The sequence below is a fragment of the Herpailurus yagouaroundi genome, unplaced genomic scaffold (assembly GCF_014898765.1).
Source record: "Herpailurus yagouaroundi ecotype Mexico unplaced genomic scaffold, PumYag 192, whole genome shotgun sequence".
Classification (NCBI taxonomy): domain Eukaryota; kingdom Metazoa; phylum Chordata; class Mammalia; order Carnivora; family Felidae; genus Herpailurus; species Herpailurus yagouaroundi.
Window position 1 is genome coordinate 2,162,399 of NW_024412423.1, and position 15,902 is coordinate 2,178,300.

The 15,902-nt window shown below is 49.2% G+C and overlaps 1 protein-coding gene across 1 annotated transcript in view; it reads left to right on the forward strand.

The window, feature by feature from the left end:
- The window catches only part of COL23A1 (collagen type XXIII alpha 1 chain), a gene marked incomplete at its 5' end in the record, with an annotated part of 354,617 nt that overhangs the window by 296,715 nt on the left and 42,000 nt on the right, over positions 1-15,902 (forward strand). Inside the window, 2 exons of the mRNA XM_040444718.1 lie at positions 10,265-10,272; positions 11,872-11,898. Coding sequence (XP_040300652.1) covers positions 10,265-10,272; positions 11,872-11,898 — 35 coding nt within the window. The remainder of the gene's footprint in view (positions 1-10,264; positions 10,273-11,871; positions 11,899-15,902) is intronic.

Consider the following 15,902-nt stretch of genomic DNA (forward strand, 5'->3'; position numbering starts at 1 on the left):
GAGCCTGTTTCTCATGGTAACATGTGCCCAGTGAGGAGGCAGCAGGGATTAAATGAGACGGTTGAGGAAAACAGCATAGCTCCCAACACTCATGAGGACTCATGAGTGAGTGATGGTTATGCTAACAGTGCCTTCTCCTGGGCTGTACCTCCAGCCAGACCTGGGGTGCATACTCAGAACCTCCAGGCTCTCAGAATGATAATCCCAGTCTAAGCTATCTTAGAGGGAGCTTAGAGGTGAGTGTGAGAAACGGCAGCCGAAGCTGGAAGACCAGACAAAAAAAACACAGACCTGGGGGCGCCCAGGTGGCTCAGTCGGTTCAGCACCTGACTTCGGCTCAGGTCACAATCTCACCATTCGTGAGTTCGAGCCCCACGTCGGACTCTGCGCTAACAGCTCAGAGCCTGGAGCCTGCTTTGGATTCTATGTCTCCCTCTCTGTCTCTGCCCCTCCCATTTGTGCACTTGCGCTCTCTCTTTCTCTCTCTCTCTCAAAAGTAAATAAACATTTAAAAATAAATAAATAAAGTAGCTTTCTTTAAAAAAAAAAAAAAAAAAAAAAAGCACAGACCTGGGGAGCCTGAGTGGCTCAGTCAGTTAAGCGTCCAGCTTCGGCTCAGGTCATGATCTCACAGTTGATGGGTTCAAGCGCCACATAGGGCTCTGTGCTGACAGCTCAGAGCCTGGAGCCTGCTTCAGATTCTGTGTTTCCCTCTCTCTCTGCCCCTCCCCTGCTCATGCTATGTCTCTCAAAAATAAATAAATATTTAAAAAAAAATTTTTTTTAAACACAGACCTTACTCCAGCCATTTTCAGTTAAAGTTTATGGCCATTGCTGACTTGGTAAGCCACACACAAGTATCCAGTGATGTGAAAGAGCTCCATGCTGAAAAGTTAGTCTCTCCCCACCATTTCTGTTCTCCCGCCATTTGGTTCCCCTACTCGGAGGCAACCTGGTGACCACTGTCTTCAGTCTTATGGTCATGGAAGGCTGATAAAGCCGGGGCCGTGGTGGACGTGAATATCCTGAGGCCAAGGGCACAGGCATTAATGCGGTGCGGGCCACGCAGGAGAGCTGTGGGGGGGGATTTTTGTCTTTTTTTTTTTTTTTTGTAATGTTTATTTATTTTGAGAGGGAGAGAAAGAGAGCACAAGCAGAGGAGGGGCAGAGAGAGAGGGAGAGAGAATCCCAAGCAGGCTCCACTTTCTGTGTCCACACCAGAGATGTACCATGTTTATACAAACAAAAGCCTACCAGGTTTTCTTCTTAGCACAATGGCTGCATAGTAATGTACTGTTCCATACCTTTTTAAAGATGTAACAATATGAGGCACCTGGGTAGCTCAGTTGGTTGAGTATCCAACTCTTGATTTCAGCTCAGGTCATGATCCCAGGGTCACGGGATTGAGCCCCTTGTCAGGCTCCATGCTGAGTGTGGAGCGTGCTTAAGATTCTTTGTCCCTCTGCCCCTCTCCCCTGCTCATATGCACTCTTTCTCTCTAAAATAAAAATAAAAAATGAAAAAGAGGAGGGGGCACCTGTGTGGCTCAGTCAGTTAAGCGTCCAACTTCGGCTCAGGTTATGATCTCGAGATTCATGAGTTCAAGAACCACGTTGGGCTGTGAGCTGACAGCTCAGAGCCTGAAGTCTGCTTCAGATTCTGTGTCTCCCTCTCTCTGCCCCTCCTCTGCTCATACTCTGTCTCTCAAAAATAAATAAACGTTTAAAAACTTTAATAAATTAAATCAAAAATTTTTAATAAAAATAAAAATGTAACAATATGCCTTGGAGATCATTCCCATTACAGCATATAGAATCACATTAGTCTTTTCACAACTGCATAATAGTCCATTTAAAGTTGCCCTGTACCATCCTTTTTTTTTTTTTAATTTACATCCAAATTAGTTAGCATATAGTGCAACAATGATTTCAGGAGTATGTTCCTTAATGTCCCTTACCCATTTAGCCCATCCCTCCTCCTACAACCCCTCTAATAACCCTCTGTTTGTTCTCCATATTTAAGAGTCTCATGTTTTGTCCCCCTCCCTGTTTTTATATTATTGTTGTTTCCCTTCCCTTATGTTCGTCTGTTCTGTGTCTTAAAATCCTCATATGAGTGAAGTCATATGATATTTGTTTTTCTCTGACTAATTTCACTTAGCATAACACCCTCTAGTTCCATCTACATAGTTGCAAATGGCAAGATCTCATTCTTTTTGATTGCTGAGTAATACTCCATTTTATATATATATATATATCTATCTCACATCTTTCTTTACCCATTCATCCATTGATGGGCATTTGGGCTCTTTCCATACTTTGGCTATTGTGGATAGTGCTGCTGTAAACATTGGGGTGCGTGTGTTCCTTTAGAACAGCACACCTGTATCCCTTGGATAAATAGCTAGTAGTGCAACTGCTGGGTCATAGGGTAGTTCTATTTTTAGTTTTTTGAGGAACCTCCATACTGTTTTCCAGAGTGGCTGCACCGGCTTGCATTCCCACCAGCAATGCAAAAGAGATCCTCTTCCTCCACATCTTCGCCAACATCTGTTGTTGCCTGAGTTGTTAATGTGAGCCATTCTGACAGGTGTGAGGTGGTATGTCATTGAACTTTTAATTTGTATTTCCCTGATGATGAGTGATGTTGAGCATTTTTTCATGTGTCTATTAGCCATCTGGATGTCTTCTTTGGAGAAGTGTCTATTCATGTCTTTTGCCCATTTCTTCACTGGATTAGTTGTTTTTGGGTGTTGAGTTTGATAAGTTCTTTATAGATTTTGGATACTAACCCTTTATCTGATATGTCATTTGCAAATATCTTCTCCCATTCTGTTGGTTGTCTTTTTGTTTTGCTGTTTGTTTCCTTTGCTTTGCAGAAGCTTTTTATTTTGATGAGATTCCAGTAGTTCATTTTTGCTTTTGTTTCCGTTGCCTCCGGAGACGTGTTGAGTAAGAAGTTGCTGCGGCCAAGGTCAGAGAGGTTTTTGCCTGCTTTCTCCTCGAGGATTTTGATGGCTTCCTGTCTTACATTGAGATCTTTTATCCATTTTGAGTTTAGTTTTGTGTATGGTGTAAGAAAGTGGTCCAGGTTCATTCTTCTGCATGTCGCTGTCCAGTTTTCCCAGCACCACTTGCTGAAGAGACTGTCTTTATTCCATTGGATATTCTTTCCTGCTTTGTCAAAGATTAGTTGGCCATACATTTGTGGGTCCATTTCTGGGTTCTCCATTCTGTTCCATTGATCTGAGTGTCTGTTCTTGTGTCAGTACCATTATGTCTTGATGATTACAGCTTTGTAGTATAGCTTGAAGTCCGGGATTGTGATGTCTTCTGCTTTGGTTTTCTTTTTCAAGATTGCTTTGGCTATCCAGGGTCTTTTCTAGTTCCATACAAATGTTAGGATTGTTTGTTCTAACTGTGAAGAATGCTGGTGTTATTTTGATAGGGATTGCATTGAATATGTAGATTGCTTTGGGTAGTATCGACATTTTAACAATATTTGTTCTTTCTGTCCAGGAGCATGGAATCTTCTTCCATTTTTTTGTGCCTTCTTTAATTTCTTTCATAAACTTTCTATAGTTTGTAGTGTATAGATTTTTTCACCTCTTTGGTTAGATTTATTCCTAGGCATTTTATGGCTTGTACCATCCTTTCTTTACACAGTTTCATTGTGCTGTTTCTAATTATTGGCCATCACAAATAGTTCTGCTATGAATATTTTTATATACCTGTCCTTTTACATATACGTTAATGCATCTACAGAATACATTCCTAGAAGGATCATTGCAGAAATTGACACATACATTTCATTTATTTATTTATTTATTTATTTATTTATTTTAGAGAGAGAAAGAGTGCATGCACAAGCGGCGGGGGGAGGGGGGGGAGAGAGAGAGAGAGTCTTAAACAGGCTCCATTCTCAGCACAGAGCCCAACTCGGGGCTCAATTCCACGACCCCAGAATCATAACCCAAACCAAAATCAAGAGTCAGATGCTCAACTGACTGAGCCACCCAGGCATCCCCGCACATGCATTTTGAGTCCTAATTAGCACTGCCAAATCAGACTCTGCTGGGATTATAGTTTTAACCTTCTTTACTTATATTATGAATGAAAATTTGCTTTTGTTTCATATATTTAGAAGCTATTTATGTTTTCTGTGAACTGTCCCCTCATATCTTTGACCATTTTTCTAATAAGTTGTTGATGTTTTTAGGGTTAATTGGTAGGAGCATTTTTGTGTCAAGGTATATCGGCCTTTGTGACATGAGTCAGAAATAGTTTTCCCCGTGGCTTTTGTCTTTGCTTCCAGTGCTTTGTGCCTTGTTAGACATTTTTTGTTTTTATATGGTTGACTCAGACTTTTATTTTATGGCTTCTGGATTATGAACTGTAGTTGGAAAAACCTTCCCCTCTCCAGGGTTAGAAAGGAATTTTCCTCTAGGATTTAAAAAAAAATTTTTTTTAATCTTTATTTATTTTTGAGAGAGAGAGCGTGAGCAGGGGAGAGGCAGAGAGAGAGGGAGACACAGAATCCAAAGAAGGCTCCAGGCTCTGAGCTGTCAGCATAGAGCCCAATGTGGGGCTTGAACTTACAGACCCCAAGATCATGACTTGAGCCGAAGTTGGACACTTAACTGACTGAGCCACCCAGGCGCCCCTAGGATTTTTTTTTTAATTTTTTTTTTCAACGTTTATTTATTTTTGGGACAGAGAGAGACAGAGCATGAATGGGGGAGGAGCAGAGAGAGAGGGAGACACAGAATGTGAAACAGGCTCCAGGCTCTGAGCCATCAGCCCAGAGCCCGATGCGGGGCTCGAACTCACGGACCGCGAGATCGTGACCTGGCTGAAGTCGGACGCTTAACCGACTGCGCCACCCAGGTGCCCCAGGATTTTTTTTTTTTAATTGAGGTATCATTGCCACACAGTGTTACATGAGTTTCAGGTGCACAACCCAGTGATTCAACTTCTCTATATACGTTATGCTGTGCTCATGACAAGTATAACTACCCTCTGTCACCATACAACAATATTACTGTGTCATTGACTATATTCCCTATGCTGTACTTTTCATCCCTGTGACTTAGTCATTCCATAACTGGAAGCCTGTATCTCTCACTCCCCTTCACCCATTTTTCCCACCCCCCTCTCACTTCTGGCAACCACCAGTTTGTTCTCTGTATTCGTGGGTCTGTTTTCCTCTAGGATTTTTATGATTTTTTTTTTAACATGTAAGACTTTGATCCTTCTGGAATTTATCCTGACTCATGCTGAGGCACAGATCCAACTTCACTTTGTCCCAATAACCACCAGTCTGCCTAGCACCCCTCTAGTTAAACAATGCCTCTCTTCCCACGGGTTCAAGGGGACAGAGAGTAGCATAGCGGTGGTGTAGGATTGGGGCCTTTGTCCTAAGAACTGTGGGAAAATGAGGACTGGGGGATGGGAGTGCCATGATCAGATCTGCGTCTTGAAAACACCACCCTGGCCCCAGAGTGGAGACTGGGGTAGTGATATGTCTGCATATGTGAGGCCATCTCTGACCCCTGCACACCCCCCTCATTGTTAGTGGGTTTCAGCTCCTGTATCTGCAGCCCTCCCTCCATCACTACTTCTGGGTAAATTCCTAGGGAGCCCTGATGCAAACATAGAAGTCCCTCACACACCCAGGCCTCCTTTGGTGAGCTGGGACTCCGGCCGACCTCGCCCCCTCCCTCCCATGGTCTTGGCCAACGCCTCAACATCACTGGTAAATGCAACGTCCATGATGCCCCAGTTCACACAATTCACCCCAGCCCACTCCCTCATTCCCTGACCCCACATTCCTTCCATTTCACCCATCTCCCAACCCACAGATCCCACCACCTCGCCCCATTTGGCTCGAACCCCACATGTGCACTCCGGCACCTGTGCAGCAACCGTGGCTGGTGGGAAACACACGCAACCCTGTCCCCCACCCCCTGCCACGCTGGCCGGTTTGCACTTTAAATGCCAGACCACAGCTTAATGGTTGTGTGGCCCCCACACCTCCTCCACCAGCGTCACTCATGGCTGATGGCCTCGTTTCCTACTCCACTGGCAGTGGGAACAGTCAGAGGCAACTGTGGAAAATTCCACCTCCCCCCATGGGCCGCACACCCAGCCACACCGCACTAGGCCTTCCTGCTTGGTCTCATGGGCCAACATGCAACCGTTGGGCCTCCTGGGGGGTAGGGGGAGACATTCCCTCATCGCTCCCAGAATCCCCCATTCTCCACCATGTTGGATCTTCCCCTCACTGCCGATGACTCCCATTAAAGCAGACATACTGTCCTGTGTCTCTCATCTTGAAGAAGTGGCCCTCTCTGGACCCCGTGTCTCCAAAGCACATGCTCTGTGCCTTCGCTCCCCTTTGCCGCTGAATTGCTTGAAAGCCTTCACTGCCCCCATTCCTCCCCTCCCTTCTCCCCAAACCATCTCCAGCCAGATGTGCACACCCATGACTCCCCCTGCCCCGGGCCCCTTGTGTGGCTAGAGCCAGCGGGCAGGTCTCAGTCTTCATTTTACTCATCTGTCCAAAGTGACAGGCACACACACAGCCCCTCCTCCTCGATGCACTCTCTCCACTCAGCTTCTAGAACCTTCTTCTCTTCTTCCCAACCTCTGTTGGGTTGTACAAGGCTGAGCTCCCGATCCTTCCTGCCAAACCTGCTGGACCACAGTCTCCCCACTTCTGTGGTCACTCAAGGGACATCTTGCTTGAGTCCTCTCTCCAGAGTCTTGAGAAATCATCTTGACTCTGCCTTCAGAATCGATCCAGAATCCAGACACTTCCACCCCTTCCACTGCCACCACCAGCTGGGAGTCACCATCACCCCTCCCTGGCATCACTGCAGGATCCTACCTTTGCCTCCCCACACAGTGTGATCCTTTTCATACCAGGATCACAAGGCAGGTCTCGTCCTGTGTCTGCACTGAGCCCTGAAGGGGCTCCCATATCAGAGAGAAGAGAAAGTCCTAGAAATGGCCAACAAGACCCTACCCAATCTACCCCTACCCACCACCTCCCTGAAGCCACCTCCCCCTCTGCTGTCACCTCTTTGGCCTCCTTGCTGTTCCTTAAACACACCAGGTGATGGGGTGCCTGGGTGGCTCAGTTGGTTAAGCATCTGACTTCAGCTCAGGTCATGATCTCACGGTTTGTGAGTTCTAGCTTCATGTCGGGCTCTCTGCTGTCAGCACAGAGCCCACTTCAGATCTTCTGTCCCCCTCTCTCTACCCCTCTCCAGCTCGCTCTCTCTCTGTCTCTCAAAAGTAAAAAAAAAAATTAAAAACACACACACATATACACATACCAGGTGCCCTCCTGCATTGGGTGTTCCCTCTGGTAGGTACACATTTTCCCAGGAATCCACAGGAAGCCTTTGCTTAAATGTCTCCTCAGGAAGATGTCTACCCCAACCACCCTATCGAACACACCAGTCTGCACCCCGGCACTAACAGCTCCCCATTGCCCTGCCCCACTGCCTCTCTCTTTCCTTAGCACTAACCATTTTGTAGGTGATGAGCTTGTGTGTTATGCTTATGGTATCTCAGCTACCTCTCTGGCTAGAAGGTAAATTCCTTAGGGCAGGGATCTTTGTCATTTTCACTGCTGTGTCCCACTGCCCAGAACAGCAGTGGTCAGTGAATGTCTGTGGAATGAATGTGGATGTCCCAGTAGATCAGGGAGGGAGAGTGTGTCGAGGGGGACTCCTCGTTGTCTGGGTCTCTAACTAGGCAGTAGGAAATGTCATCCATGGAGACTAGGAACCAGAAGAGGGGCGCTTTTGTGGGCAGAATATCATGAACGTGTCTGTGCACCTTGGCCTGAGGAATCATGAGGATTGTTCAAGGGGAAATGACAAGCAGACAGCTCGCAAAGGGAGTCTGGGCTTCTCAGACACAGTTGGGGCTAGAGTTGCCCACGTGGGACACTTCTGTCACTTCTGTCTAGTGTAGTCATGAGTGGGATGAGATTCCCAGGGAAGACAGGAGCGAAGGGACAGATGAGCTGAGAAGACTGAAGAGAAGAAAGCCTTGCCATGAGCTCAGCAGAGCCTCTGTGTGAGACTGGGAGAGACTGAGCCAGCTGAACAACCAAGGAAGCAGGAGGAACATGACCTTTTAGAAGCCAAAGGGAGAGAGTGCTTCCAGAAGGAGGGCAGGCTTAGCAGTGTGGAAGGAGGAGGAGAAATCCTTGCTAGCAGGTGGCTAGGGACTCAGTGAGAGCCATTTTGGTGGTGAGAGGGATGGAATCCATATCAGAGGGTCGCAAGGTGCGTAGAAGGCAGGGAAGGAGAGGCAGTGACAGGAGACCCCCTCTTCCCAGCAATGAGGGGGAGGAGAGCCAGGCCGGAGCAGAGGAGGGCATGTGAGCACAGGAACTGGAGCCGTTCCAGAACTGCTGGGAAGCAGCTGCTGGAGAAAGTCAGTCTGATGATGCAACAGGGAGAGAAAGGCAGTGGTGGGTGCTGGGGCCCGGGAAGGTAGGGCCAGTCAGCTCCTCTGACATAACCTCAGGGGCACGGACAGGAGGCTGGGCACAGGTGCAAGTACATCCGTCCAGGGCATTTTCTTTCCCGGGGAAAATATGGCACGAGGTCCCTGGCAGAAGGTGAGAAGTCAGGTGTACAGATGTCCAGGTGGCCAACGCCCCGCCCCACCCTAGTCTGGACTTAGGGGCCGCACAGCCCCCCCGTATACCATTCTTGGGTATTAGCACCATCACACATCAGTTTTTCAAGCCGAAAGCCTCTGTCTTGTCTCTCCTTTTTCTATGCCCTATGCACCCCCCACACACACACCCTGCCATTAAACTGATGAGCAAGTCCTGTCGGTCCCCACTGACAAGTGTCTTCTGACTCACTTCTTTCCACCTCCACTGTCAGCACACGAGTCCAGGCCACCATCACCTACGTGGGGGCAACTGCCACTCTTGCCCCCTCCCACCACTGCTCCCTACAGGACCCATGAGTGCTCCTGGTCTCCCGCTACCATTCAAATCCCTGCCCCGCCCCCTCCTTCCCTTCTTTGTCACACAGCTCCTCCCCCTTCCTGTCTGAGATAATCTTCTCTCACCTTCAGGACGCAGCCTAGCCTCCAGCCCTGAATCAGCCCGGCCTGGCTGGGGTACCTCATACGTGCTGGGAGCTTCCTGTGCTTCTCCCCGCATGATTGTTTTCTTAAGCATCTATCCTTCCAAGGAAAATTCTGTGAGTCCGAGGTCCTGCCTCTTACTGTTACCAGTGTGTCCCATTACTCTCTCCCAGAGGGACCCGGCTCATGGGTGGTGATCCATAAACACGCATGGGCCCACTGAGGGCCTAGTGTCACCTCCCTGTGCCAGCCTCGCTATCCAGACTGAGGTCCAGGGTCTGCAGGAAGCAGAGTAGTTGCTGGTACGGCCACAGAATGGCTTTAGTGGGAAGTACGTAGGGTTCAGGAGTTGGGAGAGCTCCTTCTGGGATGAGTTCCACTCCTAACCAACTGTGTGGCCTTGGACAAGTCACTTCTTTCTCCCTGAGCCTCTATGCTATCTGTCAAGTGGGGATGTTTACTGCACCTCTTGCAAAGGTCAAATGCAGTGCAGTCTGCACACCATGAGGTGAAGACACCTGTGGGTTTCACGAACATTCTCCAGGAGCCCTTATCTGCTATAAGACTGGTCTCAGCATGCTGCACTCAGCCTTTCTGGAGTCTTCTGGACTCAGCCCCTTCAGCTTCCCCACACACACCCAGACCCGGCGCCCCTAACCCCAGGGCTGAACCACGGGTACCCCCTGCGTGTCCGCTCAGCCACACACGTACCTGTAACCCTTTGGAGCGCTGTGTTCCCTCTGCCCCAAATGTTTTCTCCCCCCACACGTCTCTCTCTCCCCTTCGATAGAAATGAACTGACCCCAGGTGAGCACCAAAATTGGTTCTTCAAGCAGGAACAGGTCTGACTCCTACCTAGCTTGCCAAAACCCGACCCGGGTGGGCCCCCAGCAGTGGATCAACAGCAACCTTGTGAAATGTTTGCATGAACCAATGCATGCAGGATGTCATTGCCACCCACACACCCAGCCCTGCCCCTGCAAGGGCAAAGGCGCCCCCTCTGCCCTGCCCCTTAGCTTTGGGACCTGTGAAGGCTTGCAAGGAGGGGTGGCCAGCAGCCGGCTGAGGAAGGAGCCGGCCTGGCCAAGGGGACCCTCTCTCCCTTTGACGCTGACTGGGGCTTCTCTGCTTGTGTTTTGCAGGTCCTCCTGTAAGTGTCCTGGATTATGCTCTCTGCTCCTGAAAGATAAGACATTTCGTTCTCTTCTGTAGCTATTTCATGAAAATAAGTTTTTTAGTTAGATGTGTTGTGTCCTTTAAAAAAAAAAAGAAAACTTAGTCCCGGACAGGGGCCATATTTTTTTTATAATTTGTAGACAAATACAAGCACAGAATTCTGTGGGTTTGACTTGCCTTGTGAAGCATTCTGTGACCGTTTTGCCCTCCAAGAGAGCTGGCACGATCCTGACTGCTCCCCTCGGAGTCTCTGGCTCCACTTGGTGCACAGAAATGCAAGCACCGTGCCCCTACTTCCTAAATGCTCCGCGGCATTTAATCCATTTAAATGTTTTTGTCTCACATGCTTTGGCACAAAGGGCTCTGGAGTCAGGCAGAGATGCCAGGAAGAATGGGGTCCATTTTCCTGACTTGCCACAATGTGTTTGACCCTCTGGATCCGGCAGCTGAACCCTGCCCAGCACCACTGGCCAGGGAGGGTGTTGGGTCCGAGGAGGATGCGCGGGAGGGGGGCCGGCCGCCAGGGGGCAGCAAGGAGAGCAGGGGTGGGTGGTGGTCAGCGCCCCGGAAATCCCCGTCCTCCTCCAAGACACGTGACTAGTGTGCCTTTGATTCATCTTGGCGGTTTTTCAGAGCCCAGTGAATCCTGACGAATCAATTCAAGGAGCACACTGAGCCAAAATGAACCTTCTAAAGGAATTCCTTTCGGATGATCAGTTTTTTTTTTTGACTTCCGCTTACCGTGATTCACGTCCCAATCGGCACCCTTCGGAATCTGGGCTTCTCCATGCATGTAGCAGCACCACGCTGAGCCAGAAAGCGAGCCAGCAAGAAATGTGTAGATTTATTGGCCACAAGCAGTTTCTCCCTGTTGAGTCATTCCTGGCTGTCACATGAGGCTAGCCTGTGCGAACTTGCTAAAGTGCGTAATGCAGAGGGCAGTGGACTGATTCTTTTTTCTTTTTCTTTTTTCTTTTTTTTTTTTTTTTTGACTTGGCTGTTAAACGATTAAATGTATTCAACAAATGCAGAAATCTCAAGCTGCAGCCTGAGATGGATGCTGATGTGTGGGACACAGGCCAGACAGTCAGTGCTCTGAGCCGGTAGGGGCATCCAGTAGCAATAAATGCCACTCCCCACCCCCCCATATCTGTGGCTTCTAAGGCTGTCTTCCTCCAGTCTACTCCCTCCCAGTGGTGACAGGCAGGAAGAGCCATTTCTGCCCTTTAGTCCCGATTTAGGGAGCATTTTCCATGGTGGTTGTGACACCACCCTTCAGAATCCCACATCCCCGTGTGGTCCTCACCATGTGCCCCTCCTGAATCGTGTGGGTGTGTGCCCTGGTGGCCCTTCCAGCCTGGCTCCAAGAGCAGGAAATGGGTGCTCCGTCTCCCAGACCCGCCGGAGCCCTGAGCGCGTTCCCCCCCCACCCCCAGGAGTCATTACCAACCATCAGCCTTTGCTGCAAACCCCGCACAACGTGGGGGGATCAGGGGCCCTGATTGAGTTATAAGTGTTGCCATATGGTTTTCTGCTGAAAGTCTGATTATTAATGACGTATTAATTACCACAGGGGCAATCAGGACGAGATGGCTACCCGGTAATTTGCCGTTTATTTTTTGCTCTTTGTGCCCTTTTCTCTCAAGCTGATCTTCTTCCTCTGAGCCTTTATTTAACTCTGTCTGCGCTCCTGCCCCCTCCCCCTCTTCTGCTTTCAGTGGCTGAGGTCTCTCTTTGGAGGGGATTAGCGTTAGCTCTGAGAAGGAAGGTGAGGGATGTGCAGACCTGCAGGGCTGGCCTGGTGGGAACGTCTGCTGCTCCAGCCATCCTGCAGGCAAAGCAGAGAGGCTCAAGAAGGAGCCTCCTTGGCATCCTGGATCGCCCCCCAATGCTCTTGCTTCCCAGACCATCAGCCCTGCACCGAGGGTCCAGCCCTTGGCTGTGGAGTGCCCCTTCCCCCCACCCCCACCCCATCTCCCTCCCCCTGGCTGGCTTGGCTGCCCCCCTCTTCCCAGTGGGCAGGGGCTGTCCTTCCCAGCCCACCGAGTCTTGTCAGCACTCAGGAACGGGAGACTGCTTGATTCCAGTTTGGTCTTTGTGGTGTCATCGCCTTCTCAGATCTTTTGAATTAAACCTAGAAGTTGGCTTATACTTGCAGTCAACGTGCCCCGCCCAGGCTGGGTGAGTGCTGCATGAAAAGCAAAATTTGATGTAGCTGTGTGGCCGTCCAGTCCTGCTCAGAGAGGTTAAGGACCACAGCCGTGGCATCCAGAAGTCCTGATGTATCAGAGCAGGGGGGTGACCTGGTGGAAGGAGAGCATGGCGGGACCGTATGGTTGGGCGATGGAGTTGTTCTGTGCCTTCAGGTCAGGAAGGTGCACGGAGGAGAATGTTGGTTGATTCAGAGGCCTCAGTAATGACCAGATCTGGCCAGAGTCTGGATGGGCTGGTGATGGAAGTGGGGGGAGGCTCCCCCAGTCCTGCAGGAACCACCTTCCCAGGAGGCTGTGGAGGGTAGTCCTGGCAGACCTGGGCTTATAGTGCCTCCTAGCTGGGCATCTCAAGGAGAGCGGGTAGTGGCTGGGTCAATGGGTTTTGTCCCTCTTCCCCCCTTATTGGCCCCTCTGAGCACAGGGTGACTCCCTGACTCCCTTCTCCCTGGCATAAGAGAAGATTTTGGTTGATGCATTTTTCCAGGTAAAGGACAGGAGTTCCAGACCAGCCACCAGGTCCAGGTGGAGCCGGGGTTTGAATTCCATCTTTACCACTCGCTGATCTAAGTCTCCCTTTCCCTCCCTGTGAAGAGGGCGGTGAGGTTCAGGTGAAGTGAGGTCATGCCTGGAGCCTCCAGACACCAAAGGTGGACAGGTGACTGGGGCTGTTACAGGGCTGCCAGGGAATTAAGCCTGAGGGTTAGCATGTGAGGAGGGACTTGGTACCCAGCCTGGGCCAGAGATGGGACTCTGTGAATTGGGGGAGGGGAGGCCTGGGGATGAATGTGCTTGTAGTGTGTTAAGTTCTGAGCTTCCTGGGAAGAAAGTAGATTAGGGCCCAGCTATCCTTCCCCACTGCCTGGTCGGGCCAGGTGAAGGGTAAGGGGACCCTGTCAAAATCTCTGGTAACATACCCACGAGTGTACAGGGCTGGGGCTCCCCTTTTCTGAGGTCACCTGATGGCGGTTTGAATGCACACCGCCCTTTCCATACAGATATGAACATCTTCCCTGACTGGGCTGGCCCTGCCTGCTGCTGCATCCAGGGTAATCATGCTTTTAGCACCGGGAGCCAGCTCATTCCAGCTGTGTTCCTCCACACACCCTTGTTCTTTTTTCTTATTTTTTCAAGAGAAAGAGAGAATGCAGGGGAGGGGCAGAGAGAGAGGGAGTGAGAGAATCCCAAGCAGGCTCCACGATGTCAACACAGAGCCCAATGCAGGGCTCGAATTCACGAACCATGAGATCATGATCTGAGCTGAAATCAAGAGTCAGATGCTTAACCAACTGAGCCACCCAGGTGCCCCCAAGCAGCCTTGTTCTGGTGGTACCGTTTGGGCAGTCCCTTCCATGAGGCCCACAGGGTAGAGGTGACACCCTGCCTCTCTTCTTCTGTAGGAGAGAAAGCATGCCCGTGCAGTCAGGAGGTGGGTGGGAGGGCCTCCTGCAGGCTCGAGGGGCCCCTGTGTTTTGGCCTGAAATTCAGATCTCTTGGCCTGTGGAGGGCCTGGCTCCCAGCCTGGGGTGTGCTTATGGAGGGTTCCACGTGGTCATCCCAGAGGCTAGAGTGACTGCCACAGCTGGAGGGACCCGGGCCACCTAAGAGGCACTTTGTGTACTGAGTATCCACAAGCTTGAAGTCATCCAGACCCAACTCAGGATGCTGGCTCAGCCCTGTGGCTTCGGGCAGGTACTTGGCCTCTGAGCATCTGTGGAGATGATACGTACAGAGTTGGAATAATAAAATAGCGTAACGAATGCAGCGTCCATGCAACGTGGCATACGACAGACCCTCCATAATGTCACCATCTTTCCTCACCAAGGAAAGCCTCAAGAGAAGGAAAGCCCAGCTTAGGAAATCATTCTAATCCACCAACATACACTGGCAGTGTATGGAAAATGGCTTTGAAAACAGTCAGTTTTAGGAAAAGGTGTTTTTCTGCAGTTCAGTAAACTTCGGGACCAGCCTCAGGGAGGATCTTTTTTTGTGTGTTAAAAACATGTCACTTCCTAAAGGGAAGTCAGAGCAAGAAAAATATCAGGCAGGAGGGTCATGGTGGAGAGCGTGCTGGCTGTGTGTTCTGGATTACTCGAGGCTGGCCCCTCCCCCTGAGTGAGACCAGCTGAAACCAGGACCATATGTGGACCTAAGAGCTGAGGTCAGGAGACTGGGGCATAGGAACCAAGGCACAGGACTGTGGGGCAGGTTGTGGACTGACAAGGGCCCAGGGTCACTTTGTGCACAGCCCCCTTACACAGAGGCCAGCCTGTCCTTGCTGCTGGGAGAGTTCGTTAATAGCTCCCTGCTGATGACAACAGAAGTTATGTTTATTATAAAACTGTCCCAAAATAGAGAAAAGCACAAAAAAGGAAAAAACGATCATCTGTAATCCTACCACCCACAGATTAGTCTTCTCAATATTTTGGTGGTTGTCCTTTCAGTATTTGTTATGTGTGAGTTTGTTTTTACGTTTATTAGTCTAAAAATGGGACTACTGGACATACTTCTTTGGAGGGAGCCTGGTTTTGTTTTTTTTTTTTTTTCCTACTTAATATAGCATCCTTAAGATGGTATATCCACATCTGTAAGCATTCTAGGGGCGCCTGGGTGGCTCAGTTGGTTAACCATCTGACTTTGGATCAGGTCATGATCTGGCAGTTCGTGAGTTCAAGCCCCACGTCGGGCTCTATGCTGACAGCTTAGAGTCTGGAGCCTGTTTCAGATTCTGTGTCTCCCCTCTCTCTCTGTCGCCCCCACTCTGCTCACACTCTCTCTCTGTCTCTCTCTCTTGAAAATAAACATTTTTTAAAATTAAGAAAAAAGAATTCTAGAAGGTAAGAGCTACATAGTATTTTATCATCTGTATAATTTTTTTAAGCCGTCTCCAAGTTATAGTGTTTATTTGACAATCTTTTACACCTATGGTCAACATCCTGGGAAGAAACTTAGGTGTATTTCCATGATTATCTCCTTAGGAGAAATGTCTAGAAGTTGAATTGCTGGACCAAAGGGTTTGCACATGTTGAAGGCTTTTGATGTGTATTGCCGGATTGGCCCCCTGGAGGCTCTTCTAATTTACATTCCCACCAACAGCTTACAAATGTTGCATATTTCCCCAAACCCTGGCCAACTGTGGGTATTTTCATACTTTTAAATCTATGCCAATATGATAAGTTGAAAAAAATGTGCATATATGTATCCTGTTTTAATTTAGGGTATATTTTAATGAGCAGTACATGTAGTCTTTGAGATTAAACTAGGTTTAATAAAGTTTGCATAGACCTAACTGCCACCTGGTGGTAGAGCTTAGAATTGCAGGTATAGTTTAAGGAGGAAATCAACATTTTTGAGAGCTTCCAGATCCCGGTTGGTCCAGGGACATCATGCAATC